The sequence below is a fragment of the Rhizomucor pusillus genome, assembly GCF_041956525.1.
Source record: "Rhizomucor pusillus strain CBS 183.67 unplaced genomic scaffold VTP01scaffold_23, whole genome shotgun sequence".
NCBI classification, from domain to species: Eukaryota; Fungi; Mucoromycota; class Mucoromycetes; order Mucorales; family Lichtheimiaceae; genus Rhizomucor; species Rhizomucor pusillus.
This window is the reverse complement of record NW_027192165.1, coordinates 115066-134499: the sequence shown is the minus strand read 5'-3', so window position 1 is coordinate 134499 and position 19434 is coordinate 115066. Positions and strand designations below refer to the sequence as shown.

Below are 19434 nucleotides of genomic sequence, written 5' to 3'. Positions count from 1 at the left end.
TGTTCGACTGTATCTAGAACTACTAGGCATGCGGTGGGGTGGCCTTCTTTTTTCTCTCAAAGGTTCAGTTCGAACTTGGGCAAAATCATTGGATGCGCTGACAAAGGAGACGAAATTAACTTTTAAGAGTGCAAACTTGCAATAATGGAACGACGCCATGTGCAGCAGAATGTTACGCAAGGACCGCATTGGAGTCTGAAAGAGCCAAAACGGCTGCCCTTGGAAAGTTTCTTTTGCTGCTTCTCTTATGCCACCACCCACCACCACTGCAGTGTCTTCGAAACTGGTCGAAGCCTTGCAGCAGCGAGGAGGTCCAGAGTTTCAGAATAACAATGCCTCGTCGACTACGGCAGCGGCCTCCTCCCAGAGCACGCCGTTCCAACCACGACGACGTAAAACTAGCTTCGGTGTGAATCCAACGCCCACTAGAACACCGAGCATGACACTCCATCACCGTCGCAAGGCTGGGTCAAGTGTTGGCCAGAAACCGGCCACTGATGTTCGCCTGTTGCCACGGCTGGAGGAAGAGAATGCAAACTTGCCGCCCCAGGTACGACGACCGGTTACGCCCGTCGCCTCGGCAACCACAAAAAAAGAAAAAAAAAACAACTAAAGCAGTTAAACTTAGGATTCCAGTGAGTTCATTCTCGCACAAATCGAACGACAAAATGCATTGCTCGACGAAGACCCCAAATCAGTGTGCATTCAATCGAATGAGTTAAAAGCACACTTGTCAACGATGCAGAATCTCGTGAGCGACCTGTCAGATACTTCCGAGGAGATCGACTGGGAATTCTGGACAGCTCTGACAGAAGATTTCGGCGCAGTTGCAACAAAGTTACCCCACCTCTTATCGGCCAAGCTGAAGGCTGGTATTCCTTCCAAGTTGCGAGGAGTTATCTGGCAAGCCATGTCGCAATCGGCATCGTTGCACTTGGAGACGGTGTACGGCCAGCTTGTTGCCGAACACTCGCCGTATGAACGCATTATCCAGAGAGATCTGGCTCGCACCTTCCCGAACGTTGACATGTTCAAACAAGAAGGCGGCGATGGCCAGAAAGCTTTGGAGCGGGTGCTCAAGGCATATAGTCTCTATGATGCCCACGTTGGATACTGCCAGGGTCTCGCTTTCCTTGTGGGTCCATTGCTCATGAATGTAAGCCATACAATGGAGTAAGAATCCTATCAACTAGTTAACACATGCATAGATGCCAGAACAGCAAGCGTTTTGCGTATTTGTGCGGCTTATGGAAACATATGAACTGCGTACTATGTTCACCTTAAACATGGAAGGGTTGCAATTGCGACTTTACCAGTTTTCAAGTTTGCTCGCCCAGATACTTCCGGAACTGTCAGATCACCTTGCAGTACACGCAGTTCATCCACCAATGTATGCCTCGCAATGGTTCCTGACATTATTCGCGTATGCATTCCCTATCCCACTTGTTCTACGTATATACGATATTGTGTTTGCCGAAGGCGCTGCAGAGACGATCATGCGAGTTGCGATTGCGATTTTGCAGCGATCACAAGACGAGATAATGCGAAAGTCAGAATTTGAAGATATTCTGGATTATGTGACGAGCAAGCTGCATCTTGTGTACGATGACAATGCCAGTTTGATGATCAACGATGCGATGGCTCTCAGTGGCGTTATCACGCGCGAAAAGATGGACAATTTGACTGATCTGTACTTGCGAGAAGTCGAGCAGGAGAAGAAGCAGACAGAGCAGGTTCTTGCAGTACGCTTCAAAACAGCGGCCACCAGCAATGACAGCAATAAAAAGAAGAAAAAGACCAAGAAAGAGAAGCGCGAGTCTGCAAGCTGGCTGAGCAAACGATCGTCTTCTGTATCAGCGTCGAGTGTCTCGAGCGGCGACGAAAGTTCATCGACCAAAGATACGTTTACACCCACGTCCACAATCTCGAGCCAATCGGAGGATACAGCAATGCTGCATCAACAAATTGAAGATTTGCTGCTTGCGTTGTCACAAATGCAAAAGGATCACATCCAGATGAAGCAAGAGCTGGTTCAAGAACGAATGGATCGCATGGACGTGGAAGCCGAGCGAGATGCGCTGAAGATGACGATGCTCGATCTGCAGCAGGATGGTCGCATCGATGTCTTGTCGGAAATTGCCAAGCTCAAGAACCAAAACATGCAATTACAACAACAATTGGAAGATATGCAGAACCAAAGCAAGATGCAAAAGGAAGCGCAGGCAACATTGATAGAGCAAATGATGGATTTGAAAAACGCAATGGAGCGCGTTGAAAGCGAGAAGCTCAAGATCACAAAGGAACGCGATGCACTCATAGAGCAACAAGAGCCGATCAAGCAGCGATTAGCCAATGCAGAAAAGGCAGCTCAGGAACTGCAGCTCGAAAAGGTCAGACTGCTGACGGATCTCGAACAGGAACAGAACAGAAACCATGCCAGAATGCGACGCCGACCCACATCTGTGATTGTTCACCGTACAAAGGATAGCACCTTGCAGGAATCATCAAGTGATGAGCGGTGTCACGAACTCGAACAAATGCTTGCAGATGCGAAATTGCGCATAGCAGAATTGGAAACCTTTGGATCAACAGGGTATCAGCACGAAAGAGTGACGAGTCCCGGCAGAAAGAGCTTTGATCCAACTCGAAACAACATGCAGTCCATGAAACGTGCCAGCTTTTACGGACGCTTATGGTCGTCTGTTAAACCATCGCAAGAAACACCACCGACAAGTCCAATCTAAGTGTCATCATATTTGAATTATTCTTCTTCCTACTAGTTTTCCCCTTTGTATACCACACATGTTAACTCTATGCCCCTCCTTACCGATTCCAAACTTGTTTGTTCCCTTTTTTCGATCTTGATCTATGGATACTAATGAATATCTTATTGATGCTTTTACCTGATCAGATGTCCCACAGAAACAATCTTGGTCTGACTCTCAATTACCGAAACGTGATCTTAAATGCATGAAATGTCTTGATTGCCGAACTACATGAAGATCAAATAATGGATGCTGTTCTCCCTGTAGTCGGGCATGCCAAATATGCATCGTGTGTATCTCACCGAGGCTTTCACTTTGTATCATTCAGTCTTAGTCGTGTAAATTATACTGACAAACAAGCTGGTACGGAAATTCATACGTAAGAAATCCACGATTACTCATCAACGAATTGAACATAGCCAGTGGTGGATATGGAGATATCATTTCTACATTGACTTGTCTGCTGTGGAATCCTACTGTTTCTCTCAGCATCGATCCGGTCTCACAGACCTGACGAACGAGAAAGAGCCAACGAATACAGGGCGACGTGGACGAAGCAGAACTCAGATATTGAAATTGGCGGAATTCGGCGAACTCAGCTCCAATCAGTGCGTGCTACATGGCCAGATCCTGTCAAGCATATAAACGGAGAAGAGGAGGCGGGCAAGCGAGGACGGCGATCCCGCATTCTTTCTTCTTCTTTTTCTCTCTCTTTATAACCATGATTCGACGGGGCACCTTGTTGGCCCTTTTGGCGATCGTATGTGCCTTATTTATTGGCACCCAAACTGTATTCGCAGATGACAAGGAATCCTACGGCACAGGTACGACGCGTTGTTGCTTACTATTATCATTAGCACATTGTTTTATTTACACTTCTTGCTACAGTAATTGGTATTGATTTGGGTACCACGTACTCCTGCGTTGGTGTCCAGAAGAACGGACGTGTTGAAATTATTGCCAACGACCAAGGTCACCGTATTACTCCCTCGTACGTCGCCTTCACTGATGACGAACGTCTCATCGGTGATGCCGCAAAGAATCAGTATGCCTCCAACCCTCACCGAACTATCTTTGACGCCAAGCGTTTGATTGGTCGACGCTTCAACGACAAGGAAGTCCAGAATGACATGAAGCACTTCCCGTTCAAGGTCGTCAACAAGAACGGCGCCCCCAACATCCAGGTCGAGGTCAAGGACCAGGATAAGATCTTCACACCTGAAGAAATCTCGGCTATGGTTTTGCAAAAGATGAAGGAGACTGCTGAAGCTTACCTCGGCAAGCCCGTCACTCACGCCGTCGTCACTGTCCCCGCTTACTTCAACGATGCTCAGCGTCAGGCTACCAAGGACGCCGGTACCATTGCTGGCCTCAACATTCTCCGTATCATCAACGAACCCACTGCCGCCGCCATCGCCTACGGTCTTGACAAGACTGGTGGTGAGAAGAACGTCCTCGTCTACGATTTGGGTGGTGGTACCTTTGATGTCTCCCTCCTTTCCATCGATGACGGTATCTTTGAAGTCTTGGCTACCGCTGGTGATACCCACTTGGGTGGTGAGGACTTTGACAGCCGTGTCATGGACCACTTTGTCAAGCTCTGGAAGAAGAAGCACGGTGAAGACATCACCAAGGACCAAAAGACTATGGGCAAGCTGAAGCGCGAGGTTGAAAAGGCCAAGCGTGCTCTCTCTTCCCAGATGTCAGTTCGCATTGAAATCGAATCCTTCCACAAGGGCAAAGACTTCTCTGAAACTTTGACCCGCGCCAAGTTTGAAGAATTGAACAATGACTTGTTCCGCAAGACTCTCAAGCCTGTTGAGCAAGTTCTCAAGGATGCCGGCTTCACCAAGGACCAGGTCGACGACATTGTCCTCGTTGGTGGTTCCACTCGTATCCCCAAGGTTCAGAAGCTTCTTGAAGATTTCTTTAACGGTAAGAAGGCTTCCAAGGGTATTAACCCCGACGAAGCCGTTGCCTACGGTGCCGCTGTCCAGGGCGGTATCCTCTCTGGTGAAGAAGGTTCCGACAAGGTCTTGCTCTTGGATGTCAACCCATTGACTCTTGGTATTGAAACCAGCGGTGGCGTGTTCGCCAAATTGATCCCTCGCAACACTGTTATCCCCACCAAGAAGTCCCAAATCTTCTCCACCGCCGCTGACAACCAGCCCACCGTCCTGATCCAGGTTTACGAGGGTGAACGTGCCATGACCAAGGACAACAACTTGCTTGGCAAGTTTGAGTTGACTGGCATTGCCCCTGCTCCTCGCGGTGTTCCCCAGATTGAAGTTACCTTCGAAGTCGATGCTAACGGTATCCTCAAGGTTAGCGCTGCTGACAAGGCTTCTGGCAAGTCCGAATCCATTACCATCACCAACGACAAGGGACGTCTTTCTCAGGAGGAAATTGACCGCATGGTTCGTGAGGCTGAAGAATTCGCTGAAGAAGACCGCGCCGTCCGTGAACGCACTGAGGCCAAGAACCACCTCGAGAACTACGTCTACACTCTCAAGAGCCAGTTGAGCGATGATAGCGGAGCTTTGAGCAAGCTTTCTGATGATGACCGCGATGCCATTGAGGATGCTATTCGTGAAAAGTTGGATTGGTTGGATGAGAACCCCATTGCCACCAAGGAAGACTATGATGAAAAGCGTGAAGAGCTTGAAGCTGTTGTCAACCCCATCACTTCCAAGCTTTACGCTGACGGTTCCACCGGTTACGATGCCGATGACGAACCTTTGGCTGATCACGATGAATTGTAAAAAGTTTAGATTGTTTCCCTTTTGTTACATTTTGCATATACATAATCCTTTCCGTTCAATTAAAAGAATTTCTTGTTAAAAGAACCGTTCATTCCTGAGAAACTTGTTATGCTTTCTCTCCTCTATGGATGTGGATATATGAATGTAATTTACATGGCATAGCACTACTTATTGAATTTGCATTGCACTAGCAAGTATGTGGTAGTGTTGTAGGGATCAATAGGACGCTTAGATATCAAGGCGTGGTACATGCCCATGGCCGCCTTGCATTCTGTTTTTCGAATTCAGAGGAGTCCTGCATATGCATAGACACAGAAAACATCGTGCAGAGCATGTCCCAGAAGAACGCTACGATGTAAGCGGCCGATTGATAAAAAATGAAGCTGCTGCAAAGGGAAAAATATGGGATCTTGGCGAAATCGTAAGTCGATTGAGTAGATCGCTGGTATCAGGAATTAGTAGTGATAGTTGTCGAATAGATCCGCGATCCAGAACACAAGGCAAAGGCAATCTCCGAGGCAAAACGGTATCTCAAGGAGGAAGCGCAGCCAATACTCTCCAGCGAAGAGGAGGACGAGTTGCCCTGGAGCCGAGAGATCGATGAACTGTTCTTTTCACGGCAAAAAAAAGGATTGGCCGCATGGATGATTCCACGTGGATCGCCGATATACTATGAATTCGAAGGTATGCGTGCCACAAATGCAGTGCAGATCGTGATAAAAAGGATATATAAACTGACAGCCGTTTTAGGATTCTACTCAAAACTGAAAGGAAGCATTAAACCACGATCGGGCTCGAGGAGCAGCAGCAAAGTGACAGCAGCTGAACAGTTGAAAGCAGAAGGAACGTTGATCCGACATGCACTCGTGTTATTTCACGATTTCCAGCAGAAAAAGAAGGCTGCGCTCAAAGAAAAGATAGAAAAGTACAGGAAAGAGCTGCCCATCACGACATACGAAAATGCAATTGTATATACATTGAGAGAGCATCGGGTGCTTCTGGTCGCTGGCGACACTGGATGTGGAAAAAGTACCCAAGTGCCACAGATTTTGATGAACGCCGGTTTTCGCAAAATAGCATGTACGCAACCGCGGCGGATTGCATGCTCTGCGCTAGCTCGGCGTGTGAGCTACGAAACACTCAATGAATACGGTTCAGAAATCGCATACCAAGTGCGCTTTGAAGGAACAAAGACGAAAAAGACCCGGATATTGTTTCTGACAGAAGGCTTGTTGCTACGCCAGTATGCTGCAGACCCCACGCTTTCCATGTACGATGTGATTATCGTCGACGAAGTGCATGAACGACATATCTTGGGTGATTTCTTGCTGGCGCTTTTGAAACGCCTCCTTCAAATACGAAAGGATTTGCATGTCGTGTTGATGAGCGCCACTATCAATGCCGAATTATTTGCACAGTACTTTGATGCACCTACGTTAAACGTGCCCGGTCGCATGTACTCTGTCAAGAAGCACTACTGGCCGCAAGGGGATGATGATAGGAATCTAGTGAACGAAGCAGCCTACCAGCGACGGAAAAATGCAGCTATCAAGGAATCTGTTCCGAGCCGAAGCGAAAAGATCGATCCTTCACCGTATCTAAAAGTACTCGAATACATTGACCAGTCTATTCCGATTGGAGAACGCGGCGACCTCTTAATATTCATGTCTGGTATTAATGAGATAACCAGTTTGGCAGAAGAACTAAAGGAGTACGCCCAACACACGAAACGATGGATTATTTTGATGCTTCATTCGACGTTGGCTGTGGAAGAGCAGGACAAAGTATTTGACATGCCTCCTGAAGGAGTGCGGAAATGTATTATCAGCTCAAATATTGCGGAAACCAGTTTGACCATTGATGGCATACGTTTTGTTGTGGATTCTGGCAAGGTCAAGGAGTTGACGCACGACGTGACAAGCAACATGAGTAAGCTGTCCGAGTTTTGGGTATCAAAGGCCAGTGCCACGCAGCGAGCCGGCCGTAGTGGAAGAACAGGGCCTGGAGAGTGCTTCCGTTTATATTCTCAAAACGAATTTGAGCATCTAAACGACTTCCCGGTTCCTGAAATCCAACGAGCACCGTTGGAGCCATTGATACTGCAAATCAAAGCTTTGGATTTGGGCGATCCTCGTACGTTTGATTATGTTGAGGTTAGTCTTGTGAATTACAATTTTGCTTTCCTCTGAAAACTGCAGATAATTTAGACTAGGATTTTTAGGCGCCTGCACCGCAAGCCATAGAAGCTTCCATGGAGTTCCTTCAGAATCTGGGTGCTCTCGATTCTGCCGAGGAAATCACTGGACTTGGCTCGGTTCTTGCTAACTTGCCTGTGGATGCAATTATTGGCAAAATGCTCATCATGGCCACGGTAATAGGAACCCACTGTTTAAAACATATACATGATGCTTACATGGATATTCTTGCTAGGTATTCAATGTAGTAGACCCAGTGATAACTATAGCTGCAGCGATGAGCGTCCAGTGGCCTTTTACTCGGATATCGGGCAATGCTAATTCAGACGTCCTCAAGGTCAGTCGCTGCATAACGCGAACACATTGCATATATACCATGTCAACTAAAGTCAGATAACAGAATCGAAGGATATTTGATTCTCATCACGGAGATCCTTTCACCCTGCTGAACTTGTGGCAGGGATGGCTTGAAGCGAAAGCAGAAAGAAAGGTTCTCGCATTATATATTACCGCTCCTTTTTTTTTTGACATAACGCTGACAAGCTAATAGATGTCCTCACGTAACTGGTGTCGAAAACACGGCGTTGAAGAACAAAGACTATACGAGGTTATACTACGGCATATATGCTGACATGGATCAAATACTCACCTTAAGAAATACTTAGATCGCTAAAATGAGACGACAATTTGAGAAAGTATTAAATGACTTCCAGCCAGGCTTGCTGCAGTCTCTGAAAGACGAACGGGATCCTGATAAAGAGGTATGTAAATTTCGCTGATTACTTCGATGAATGCGGATACCAATATATGAAAATATAAATAGAAAGAGCATCGACACAAACGGGACTTGCTGCGGCGCGAAAAATATGAACAAAGAGCAAGCAAGAAACGGCGAGTGCTGGAAATGGGTATAGAAGACCAAGAAGAATGGAGAGGTAACCAGTTTTTTAAACAATACTGCTCGTCTATATTTCCTAATTATTTTTTTTTTTTTCATAGAAAATGAAGAAGTAACCGATATTCGCGATTTGGAATTCTCCATGGCAAACGATCTGAATTGGCTAAAATCCAAGGCAACGGCGCTCACAAATAAGGATATCGATATCATCAAACTCATCATTTGTTCGTCACTGTACCCTCAACTCGCCATTGGCGACGAGCATAACCCGTACCGAAAGAGCAACGAAATTGTATTTCACACTCCATGTGAGTCGGAATAGCTTTTTCGCTTAGAATCAATATTGTAACGGCTTATCATATTTCTAGTCAAATCCTTCCTGTCACTACATCCAACCAGCGTTGTAGCTGCTCATCCAGACTGGGTCCAAGGACTGGGCGACAATGTCCGCAAAGGTATGAAGCGCTGTGATCTGAGGTATATTTTTGCAAAGCATTTATCAAAACTACATAGATGATTTGGCAGTCGAACAATCGATGCAGCATCAATTGCTCTGCTACCTGCAGCTTCTGGAAACCAACAAACCATACCTTCTAAATATCACTCGGGTCCCTGGGATACACGTTCTGTTACTATTTGCCAAGCAAAGTAAGTGAACAATGAGATATCGAACCGGTCTTTGATAATATTTTTAAGTCAACAAATATCTCTAGTTGATACAAATGAAGACTGCAGTGTCCTTGTGTTCGATGCGCATTACATGGTGGAATTTCGAACAAAGGAAGTAGCAGAGCATATACTATTCTTGGCATACCAGTTGCGTACAAGCTGGCGACAATTACTGAACAAACGCATCAGTCGCGGCTTGGGAGAGGTAACAGTCATTTCTTATGTATTATTAGAATCGAGATGGATGACACCGCATTTATCTAGGTTATAGAAGAAGTAGTGGAAGATACGGTCATTTCACCGTCGGTCCGGCAGGATCTGCCCAAGCCGATACAACAGATCCTGGCTGACATGGATGAACGGAAGAAATCAAGCTCCAAAGTGGATATGTGGACTCCAGCCGTTGAGGCTCAGTTCCAACGTCAAGTTGCGTCCCTTGCCGGTATGTATATAGATACGGACAAAATGAAAAAAGAGCAGATCTGAATTTTATTTCATTAGAAACTCTGGCTAATGCAATGGAAACTGCCATTTCTGCCGAGTTTCGTGTTCCCAAAGCATCCGAGTTGATGAAGATGGTAAGCCTCAAGCAACTATTAATATAATGTGGCAATTCCAAATCTAACAAGAAAGCGATAATAGTATCCAAAGTATAAGGAACGACCTGAATATCAGCAAGGCATTCCGCGAAGTTGGGACCGAAAAGATGGTAACGGCTTTCACATGAATCACAGTTACAACACCCGTTTTTACAATTGTCCTTGTAGTGATCCGGACAGGCGTACCCATCACATCGTATCTGCAGTACAATAGCGTGAATGCTCCTTCAAGTGTCTCGAGCGTGCCGTTTCAAGAAGACAAGATACCAGATGGAATTCGCATGTATTGGCACTGCCCACACTGTGATTCAACGTATTCTTTTGTAAAGAGGCAGATCTTGGAACACTTGGCGAGCTGTGGAAGGGATGTAGTAAATGCTGATCAATAAAACCATCATCATGCTTATACTATGCTCGCATGTTGGGGCGAAAGAACCAAGGAAAGGAAAAGATGAAAAAAAAAGAGGTATTCATCGTTCGTTTATGTATGTACATGAGGAATCTGTTAAGAGCACACGGTATTGTCGGCCTTTGCGTTTAAGATGAGAGCGACGATAAGGCCGTAGAGACCGAGAACTTCGGCGAAAATGAGGATGAGTACCATGGTAACGAACAATCGGTTTTCTCTAGCGTAACCTCGGACGCACTGCGAAAGGAGATATCTTGTTAGCAACAATGAGGCCATGGGTATATATTTCAGAGATACTTACATGGTCGCCCACGAGGCCAATGGCGTATCCGGCAGCCAAACCGCCGCAACCAACAGAGAGACCGGCGCCTAACGCGACGAAACCGCTGTAAACACATACACGTCAGCTACATCATACAGCTAAGGGCGTTCACTGATTTGTATATTTACGAGAACAGCGAATAGCCTGAAGTGGGTGACACTTCATGAACGTTAGCGACAACGACGCGGTTACTCAAATCAATGTTGACGGAAAAACTTACTTTGACCAGCCAAAAGCACGGCGCAAACGAGACCGTAGACTGCAATGATACCGCTCATGACGACGGGAATAAGGGACTAGGTTGTCGTTTTAGAAGAAGTGTTTTTACTTTCGAGGGCGTGGTGTCATATACCTTCATGACAAGTTCAGGGCGGAAAGGACCAATACCGGCAATACCAATACCGGCCTTTGCGGTTCCGTACGCAGCTCCAAGGGCTAACACCAAGAGAGCAGGTTAGTTTGAATTACATGGAATAATGTTTTCGAGAATTAGCAACGAAAACGTTACAGCTGAATGCCATCTGCCATTAACGCGTGTCAAAAAGTTAGCTCGAATGGAAGACTAGATTGCAATGCCTGCATTACCGAGGCAAATACACCAGCGAAGCCAAAGAATGGCGCATATGTTGGGCAATACACCGCGGGATCCATTTATTGGTATAGGGAAGGTATTCAAGGGTGGTTGTCTAAATGGAGAGCTGCCGACCAAGGGCGCAAAAGCGGGGTTTCAGCTTTGATATGAAACGCAAATGGAGAAAGGTAATCTACCCGGCGGTGACGACGTTCTATTATCCAAACAGTTTCTTAAGTCCTTTCTTCTTCTTCTTTTCAGCCTTCTCCTCCGTCGGCCTGTCTGTGCTTGCAGAGGATGTCGGCCCTGTGCTTCCGCTGCGTATGCTCAAATTACTTAGGCTCAAATGCGAGCTTGAATTCGGCATCTGCGGCAAAAGCGAAGAGGGTTTCAGGGACGGTGGAGGCGATGGTGGCACATACGGCGCAATCACAGGTTTGCTGGGCTCTACGGGCAGTCGCAAACGACCAGTCTCCTCTACAAACTTGGTAGGACGCAGCACTTCAGTGGTACCTGGATAATCCAGTCGTTAGATGCAAGAGGGAGGAGCATATTGATTACTATATATCTACCAATGAAAACTTCTCGGTCATACGCCGCCGCAACTTCGTACGCTGATCGTATTTCAGAATACGCTAATCCTCCGAGTACGAATACAATCAACTTTGCGTTGGAAGATGATCGACTGACGCCCTATACATACATGCATACATAGAATTAGCTTTCTTGCTGCTATATATTTGGTTGCAAGACTTACTCCTGCACTGATAGGCTTCTTGCCCCAATTGGGCTTCGTTGTGCGAAGAGACACGCCGCTTTGCGGGATGCCACCCGCTGCAGCGCCGCCAGGACCAGCTCCATCGTCCTGCATCTCCATGTCTGAGTTTCTGGTATATGCGTATTGTTGCGGATCAAGATTGCCAGAGAGTTGAGCCTATCAGCCCAGTTTTTCAATACCCGGTCTTATTATATTTCGTGTTGAGCCTACTACCTCCATGGTCTTTTTAAGGACAGGAACGTATCTCGAAAGTTCATATGGCATTTCTTCGTCCCGTGCTCCGCGTCTTCTCTCTTTCTTTTTGCGCAGAGACTTTTCACCGGGCTTCCGACGCTCCCTCGTGACCTGAACACCCAACAGAGATAGATTATTTACAGCAGCTCTCAGCTCGGGAGGTAGCCTGGCATGTTCAAGCAGCTTGTGCTTATCGTCTTCAAATATACCACCCTCTTTTGAAATGATATAGAGCATCAGCAATCGAGCCTTATCCACGGGACTAGACAGTCTCAAACATGAGTTTCAAGGTCGCGGCGCTGTACGAAAACTGACATTTTACCTCACATATGGATCATCTAAAAGTGGGACCATGTCCAGAACAACTGTCTTTGGTTTCTCGCCTGTGGGTGTTTCACCAGTAGCCATGCTCTAATTCCCATACACATAAATCAGGTGTATGAGCATAAGAACGTATTTAGAAACTAACACACCTGTTCAAGGTTGCCGACAGAGTTCAGCTTATGCTTTTCGAATATTGAAAGACATTCCTGCGCAATGCTGATATGTGCAGAGTACTAACGAGACATGTATGTCAGGATGCAACACATATTTAATTCGTCCTGTTTTACACATGCCTTTGCCTTCATATCTTGGAATTGTGGGAGGTTACTAAGCATTTCTTTCATATCTCTTAAGGTACGTGCCGAATCTTTTGGAGGTCCACTGCGATCGCTGGGAAGAGTAAATTTGATTTAGTACCTCAACCACCACTATTTTGTCTTCTTGTTTTCCCCTTTCTAAGTCCAACATACCCACTTTGCGCGGCGGCTTTATTTTCATCCAAAAATTTGTTGAATTCCTCAATTAGGCGGTCAGTGCATTCGGCTATGTGCAAATGTCGGATGGATTTGTATACGCTGTCGTCTTCATCAAGTACAACTTCCTGCGTGCCGAGTGAGCCGTCGATCTGGTTATAGTTGTACGAGTATTTGATGCCTGTGCCGTTTTCTGTATCCTCGACTGCTAGCAAATCATTGATCATTGCTTGGTATGTAAATTCGTGCAGCAACGGTGCGTTGGGATCCAACGTGCGGTCTACAATCAAAAATGTTGCTCGCGGACGGGGCGGATTCCGAGGAGGCTAAATATATATGATGTCAACTTGATCGTCCTTTCTCGAATAAATTTTCTAACTGCAAAAAACCTACGGGGAAGTTGGTGTTGAGCCGACAGAAACTATCGATCTCTTTTTGCAGCATCGAAGCAAGGAATCGTGTTGGAGATTTTGGATCGCCGTCGTTCGACTGGAAGCGGATAATGGGATCTTCTCCTAGTGTCACGCATACAGATAAAAGTTGCTTTGCTATCGTCCTCAATGCAAAATCTGGATCAGAGTGCGGGTCTGTGCCGAAAACCGTCAAGTAGCTCGTCGACGGCTCCACGGTAAAAACTGCGGATTCTTTCACTACATCAATAATAATACCAATCAATGCGACAAGCGAAAATGGGCAGCGTTGATCGTAAAGCAGAAAAAAAAGACATCATACCCATAAAATCCACATACATCTCCTTCAGACTGTGAATGTACTCGGACGCACCACTCGATTTAAGTTTCCTGTTTAAATCATCAAACAGATAGTCATCAAGACCTAAGTGAAGGTGCATATGACATTTTAGAATTCCTGACGCAAGTAACTAGAGATGTTGTAACATACCGCTGGTAAAGTGGACATGCGCCGCCCTGTACATTGGTGTCTTTTGCGCAGTGAAATCATCGAGTAGACGAAGTACAGACTCGCGACAAGGTGTCAAAAAGTAAACGGCATCCAGCGTCGGATACGGCTGTCTCCTCTTTTCGATATTCTCGACCACTGGGATAAAAAAGCAATTGCATAAGAGTTGAGCGTCCACGTCATTATGTCCATTGATTTAGCATAAAAGCTTACAAGTAACCTTAAAAAAGACAAGTTAGTTTTGATCAATGCATTGATAGATATAATTCGATCCTTTCGCGTAGCCATACATTTTCCTCCAATATATCGTACATTTTACAGCATGCATTCAGTATCTGAGAGCTTTTGGAATCGACCACAACGATCTTCCACTTGCCCGGCGGTTGGACAGCCCTGATGCTGTCCATCAGTCCTAGAAACTCTGCATCAGCCTCGTGCACTGCTTAGCTACCGGGCAAACGTCATTGCGCAGTTGTCGCAAACAGTCTGAGCAGCTTCAGTGGTCGCTAAGCTTACGTTTATGCATAATCTCTATAATGGATGACATTTTGCTTTGGAAGCAGTGCCAACGAGCACCACGCGTGAACGAAAATGTGATGCAAAGTGCTAATTCATTGCCCGATGGGTAACTTGCATTTTAATGTGCTACATATTTTGAGGAAAGATTTGCGCTAACTAGCAATAACTACAGCTAATATAGCCATTAGATAAAAGAAAATCTTCAATTAGTCATTTACTATTTACATATCGACGCATAAATTTGCTCTCTTTTATGACGCAAAAGATCAGATAGAATTCTGTAAAACAAATGCACGTCAAATCAGTGATCAAAATATAACTATAGGTATCTATGCTGGGTAATGCATGGAGGTGTGGGTCTAGTTTATGCGCGTCTCTAGTTAAACAACAAACACAGTTAGGAAACATATCGTTCCTTTTTTCTATACTCGTCTTAAGATTACCTCCAGATCAGACAGAGCTCTCTGTAGCTGTGAAGCGTTGTTGAGTCAGTAAGCGTATATAAAGATTATCTGCCGTAAGTTCAAGCTTTTACCTTGGCTGCGCCGCGGCTAGCAACGCCGAGCAACTTTTTTGAAAAGTTACTACTAGAGCCTGATCCGCCTGTTGCATACGTTGATGTGCCGCGTATGTATCCGTTCGAGACATCATCTTGGAACTTTGGTTCTCTGTCAAAATATTGGTCGCTCGATATGCTGGTAGCACCCTGGAAACGGGCCAATCGTGCGGCGTTGGCAGCTACACGACTTGGATCGTATTCATTGCGACCAAAGTATTGATCGGATGATATACTTTTCGCATTCCCAAATTTATCCCGTGCATAAGTCACTTCGGTGTCGTCATTACTCCTGGCTACGCCGTTGCCACCATTAGATACTTGACCGTTGAATTTGCCTATGCGTACAACGCCTATTCCTAATCTGTCAAGCTCGGCATCCGTTTCTTCTTTATCATTTTTATCGTCACTCTTGTCTTTTCCGGTTGAGTTTTCTTCTTGATACATGAGTCGCGTTGAAATGGGTTTCTTTTTGTTGGGCGATGATAACGGTGATGGGGATGAAAATCGATGAGGTTTCGATGTAGCTTCTTCTAGCTCTTTCTCTCGTTCCTGAGCTTCTTCGTAATTAAACATTCCAGCCTGAGCTTTTCGTGCACCGAGCTTCGTAACGCCTGTTTTCGCAGAATGCCGAGCAGGTTTAAAAGAAGTTGTTGCAGGTTGTAGTCTTTTACTTGATACACGTTCTTCCTCGTCTCTTTCCTGTTGCTTATTTCTGTTATCTGGTTCAGCGTTCTCCCACATCGCAAAGAACTCAGCGTCCGTTTTCGGTCGAGTTATCGGGACGATCGGGTCAACGTCAACGAGCATATTAGCGTCATTATTGCAATTGCTGTTATTAAGGTTTGTGTTATTGTTGTTGCTGGTGTCAAGTAAATTGGTATCATCTAATACAAGTGGTACGTTTGTTTTTGTTGTTTCTTGGCGCTGGTGGGAGAGTGATCGGTGGACTTTTGACTGCAGCGCAGCTTTATAGTGTTGTGCTGCTTTGCTAGTATATTTTGCATGAATGTCGTCAAGTGATAATACATATTCTCCAAAGGCATTCTGTGCTGCCAGGTTGCCTCCACACTGCATCGTTGCCACCTGTTCCTGCGTCCATGCATCCAGAGTCGTCGATCTTTGCAACGTTCGTGAGCATTCACTCTACGAAATCGAGTAGATGTTGGTTCTTACTTTACAAAACTAACGTGAACACCTAGATTCCTGTGCGCTGATGCACAGTTTTGACACAAAAAGATGCCAAAAGTCACCGAGGCCCACGTGGGTCCTTTTGCATGGCAATCAAAGCATGCCTTGGAATCAGTCAGAAATGTATGTTTTCTCTGCCCAGTGAAAGAATACAAATGCATACCTTATTGTGTCTTTCATGTGCAAGATTTTTAAAGATTACAGACGCTTGTTCTTTAGTGAGTTGCTTCCCTGACATGAAACCAGAAGTTGGCTCGACAGACAAAAGGAAAGCGGAGTCCTGCAATTTGTGATATGTTTTTTGAACTGCAGAAACCAAGATTTCAGAACTTTCAAAGGTCAAATCTAAGGCAAGAAACGATATGTTCTCTGTAGCAATATGTAAGATCAACCTCAGTGTTTCAAGTTACCCAGGACACTTTTGTGCATAGAAGCATTCGTACTATTCAGAGACTGAGCTTCAATGAGCAGATATACGTAATGTGTAATGCATGTATTGTATGTAAAAAAAAAAAAAATTGAGGCAAAAACAATCATTTTTTAGTACGGGTACTGATGATACTGCTGACCGTACTGTCCTCCAGGTGGGGGTGGTGGAGGCGGTGTGTGCATTTGATGATGGTATTGAGGTTGAGGGGTAGCAGGAGCAAATTGCTGTTGGTTGTTGTTGCCGTAGCTCTGCTGTGATAGCTCGTCTTCGTTGATAAGTTCCTTGACTTCCCAAACGTTCTGCTTGGAACCAACTGAGAATTCCAAATCTTCCTTGGTGATCGAATCCCAGTATTTGTAGGTCATCATGACTGCCAGGAGAGTGCAGATAGTGCCAAAGAAGAGGCCGTCGATGTAGTGTTTGACTTGGTCACAAATAACAACGGAGAAGATGTACATCAAGATCTGACCGACAATGAAGAATGCAGTGCCGAACAGAATATCACCAAGCGGCCAGCGATCGTCCAAGGTGTTGACGACAAGGATAATTTGCGAGATGACATAGATAATGAAGCATAGGCCGTTAATGATGAAGTAAAATACCCACAAAGCGCCGGGACTGCTGTAAGAGAAGGGACCAATGTTCAAGAATGTCAAAAGAGCAATGACACCCACGATCAAGAATATAAGGAACGAGCTGATGCGAATAGACTAATTGGGAGCGCGTGGTAAAGTTAGCCAAGAAAAGTAGCATTGGCTCTCCGCAGAATGCTTACCCAAAGTGAAAGCGGAGTGCCGTCTTCAGCAAACTGGAAACCGACAAAGCCATTCAGCAACAAGCACCAGAATGTCGCGCTTACAAGGCCGGTGTGTATAGCTGCAAAATACTATGTACGGTAAGTTTAGCAAAAACGCTCAAATATAGATCAGGATCCGCAGCTTACGGTGTACGCCGGTGATGATGTTGGAATGATATCAGTAATAAGGAGCATTTCCAGGAAGACGGTAATCATGTAAAGATAGAAGAACATAACGATTTCCTTGCGACCTATCAAGATACGGGTTAGTCATGGAACATGGATGTATGCGCTAAAGTCATTTACTGAAAGCACATACCGACGGCGGTGTATTTAGATCGGATGTGATAGATCATGATCGCTGTCATAATAATGGCGACAACGTCAACGATAAGTGTTGCTAGAAAAAATGAAGCAGTGTTGTCAGTTGCATGTATCATCGACTCTAGTTGCGTTTTCGAGAGTACCAGGCTGAAATACAAGGTTGCCTCCCAGGTCTACGTTGCGAGAATAGCACACTGGCTCGATTCCGTCAGTACTGCCCATCAGTGGACATAAGGGTAGCGCCACAGTTTGGCAAATGCCGTCGAAGCTGAATGCTTCGAACTTGAAGGTAATGTCGACCATGTCGGATGGTGCACGTCAAAGTTTACGATGAGGGTATTCGAAGCGGAATGCCAACTAGGAGAGAGAGAGGAGAGTCGCGACTATGTCTATATTATTTTTTCAGGGGCACGTATTCAGGCCCAGGAAGCAGTAAAAGCAGTAAGGAAATGAAGAAGCTTGCACAAGAAGGTGAAAGAAAGAAAGAAAGGAAGGAAGTAAGAAAGAAAAGGGGAAAAGCCTCTGCAAAGCGGCACGCAGAGAGAAACAGAGAGCACACCCACGAGTTGGATCGAAAGCCCAGGCCGCCCGGGATGTGATTCCCTTGGTTGTACATCATCGCCCGCCTGTAGAAAAAGGAAGGTCTAATAACGATCAGCCAATGAGAGCATCGTCCTCATTCAGATGCAAATCGTGGTGGCACCTATTTTTATCTCGCAGAAGCATCGCCTCAAAGGGCAGTCGCTGTATGCGCGTTGTATTCTTGGAATATGAAACGTACCATAGCACATTGCTGGAGTAGTAAATCTGCAGCCGCCACTTTATCTGCTCGGCTTAGATACCTGTAGCCATACTTTGCTTTAATCCCAGCGGATACTATATGTGATGTTACCTTCGTCGAGCTTTTGCCAATGTTGAAGGACAGTAATCCAAACCTATAGTGTTGCTCCTATGCATCTTCGTATGGAGAATCTGTTACCGCTACATGCGTACAGACTCCAATGGCTGACTACAATCGCTAGGCTTTTAAAACTAGATAGCGAATATATCAATACTCATTATCAAATTTGACAGAAAATGGTTTCATCTCCAGTTGATTTACAGTTGTACAAGCAGAGACGTTCCAGCAAGATGGAAGGTGGCGAAAAAAAAAAAAAAAAAAAAAAAAAAAAAAAAAAATAAAGTGCATATTTCCGTCGTATGAAAGTAGCCTGCAGAACTCTATCCGTAATTATGTATCAGCAGTCACTCCCCTTATATTCCCTGAAAACATATACTCTATGATGATCATTAATGTACGAATCGCCATGCAGTAAGCTGCATATTCATTGTCAGCGCGGCGCGACAAGGATAAAACAACGAATGCATCGTAGAAGGTACAGAATTCGAGGTACTTTGCCAAGACCATGATGATCTCAGTCCCACAAGAAAGATGTCCAAACGATTACGACGGATTCGACAGCTCAAGTCGAACCTGGAAACCAGATGGATAACAAGTCTAATAGGAAAAATGACATCGATGATTCCGACATTGGGGAAGCTGTCCTACATGTACGCTTTCTACAGAGAGACTTGGCACGCAGCCTCCAGCGAGGGATACCAAGCTGGAACAACCCTTGTTGACATGAATTAAAACGCCTGGAAGCAGGCTTCAGCGAATTGCCCACGTTGTAACCACATTTTCCCAAGAATTCTCGTTAA

General features: G+C 45.4%; 9 protein-coding genes across 9 annotated transcripts; 5 read left to right on the top strand and 4 right to left on the bottom strand.

Moving 5' to 3' along the window:
• Window positions 1–247: 247 nt before the first annotated feature.
• Window positions 248–2744, top strand: VTP01DRAFT_5566 (uncharacterized protein; the record flags this gene model as incomplete). Its single annotated transcript, XM_069384372.1, has 3 exons — window positions 248–550; window positions 629–1156; window positions 1209–2744. 3 exons carry the CDS (start codon window positions 248–250, stop codon window positions 2742–2744), a joined length of 2367 nt encoding a protein of 788 aa, XP_069235234.1.
• A 266-nt stretch (window positions 2745–3010) lies between these two features.
• Window positions 3011–3279, top strand: VTP01DRAFT_5565 (uncharacterized protein; the record flags this gene model as incomplete). The annotated part of the gene is made up of 2 exons (XM_069384371.1): window positions 3011–3128; window positions 3185–3279. The coding sequence occupies 2 exons, from the start codon at window positions 3011–3013 to the stop codon at window positions 3277–3279; spliced, it is 213 nt and encodes a 70-aa protein (XP_069235233.1).
• Window positions 3280–3486: 207 nt separating this feature from the next.
• On the top strand, window positions 3487–5527 carry VTP01DRAFT_5564 (uncharacterized protein; the record flags this gene model as incomplete). The annotated part of the gene is made up of 2 exons (XM_069384370.1): window positions 3487–3589; window positions 3654–5527. 2 exons carry the CDS (start codon window positions 3487–3489, stop codon window positions 5525–5527), a joined length of 1977 nt encoding a protein of 658 aa, XP_069235232.1.
• A 301-nt stretch (window positions 5528–5828) lies between these two features.
• VTP01DRAFT_5563 (uncharacterized protein) lies at window positions 5829–10277 on the top strand (the record flags this gene model as incomplete). Its single annotated transcript, XM_069384369.1, has 17 exons — window positions 5829–5948; window positions 6007–6211; window positions 6278–7680; window positions 7749–7898; window positions 7958–8059; window positions 8123–8212; window positions 8273–8329; window positions 8388–8483; window positions 8546–8657; window positions 8722–8928; window positions 8989–9075; window positions 9134–9268; window positions 9334–9494; window positions 9554–9731; window positions 9791–9867; window positions 9932–9998; window positions 10057–10277. 17 exons carry the CDS (start codon window positions 5829–5831, stop codon window positions 10275–10277), a joined length of 3468 nt encoding a protein of 1155 aa, XP_069235231.1.
• A 116-nt stretch (window positions 10278–10393) lies between these two features.
• On the bottom strand, window positions 10394–11270 carry VTP01DRAFT_5562 (uncharacterized protein; the record flags this gene model as incomplete). The annotated part of the gene is made up of 7 exons (XM_069384368.1): window positions 10394–10534; window positions 10599–10683; window positions 10748–10778; window positions 10840–10915; window positions 10972–11054; window positions 11128–11140; window positions 11205–11270. 7 exons carry the CDS (start codon window positions 11268–11270, stop codon window positions 10394–10396), a joined length of 495 nt encoding a protein of 164 aa, XP_069235230.1.
• Window positions 11271–11407: 137 nt separating this feature from the next.
• VTP01DRAFT_5561 (uncharacterized protein) lies at window positions 11408–14464 on the bottom strand (the record flags this gene model as incomplete). Its single annotated transcript, XM_069384367.1, has 14 exons — window positions 11408–11703; window positions 11763–11883; window positions 11948–12124; window positions 12182–12464; window positions 12525–12613; window positions 12676–12759; window positions 12820–12916; window positions 12997–13325; window positions 13393–13649; window positions 13732–13833; window positions 13900–14055; window positions 14131–14137; window positions 14208–14329; window positions 14434–14464. The coding sequence occupies 14 exons, from the start codon at window positions 14462–14464 to the stop codon at window positions 11408–11410; spliced, it is 2151 nt and encodes a 716-aa protein (XP_069235229.1).
• Window positions 14465–14800: 336 nt separating this feature from the next.
• On the bottom strand, window positions 14801–16421 carry VTP01DRAFT_5560 (uncharacterized protein; the record flags this gene model as incomplete). The annotated part of the gene is made up of 5 exons (XM_069384366.1): window positions 14801–14812; window positions 14880–14906; window positions 14972–16112; window positions 16169–16287; window positions 16347–16421. 5 exons carry the CDS (start codon window positions 16419–16421, stop codon window positions 14801–14803), a joined length of 1374 nt encoding a protein of 457 aa, XP_069235228.1.
• A 302-nt stretch (window positions 16422–16723) lies between these two features.
• Window positions 16724–18036, bottom strand: VTP01DRAFT_5559 (uncharacterized protein; the record flags this gene model as incomplete). Its single annotated transcript, XM_069384364.1, has 5 exons — window positions 16724–17323; window positions 17389–17499; window positions 17557–17660; window positions 17729–17809; window positions 17877–18036. The coding sequence occupies 5 exons, from the start codon at window positions 18034–18036 to the stop codon at window positions 16724–16726; spliced, it is 1056 nt and encodes a 351-aa protein (XP_069235227.1).
• Window positions 18037–18083: 47 nt separating this feature from the next.
• VTP01DRAFT_5558 (uncharacterized protein) lies at window positions 18084–19366 on the top strand (the record flags this gene model as incomplete). Its single annotated transcript, XM_069384363.1, has 2 exons — window positions 18084–18204; window positions 19107–19366. 2 exons carry the CDS (start codon window positions 18084–18086, stop codon window positions 19364–19366), a joined length of 381 nt encoding a protein of 126 aa, XP_069235226.1.
• Window positions 19367–19434: the final 68 nt, after the last annotated feature.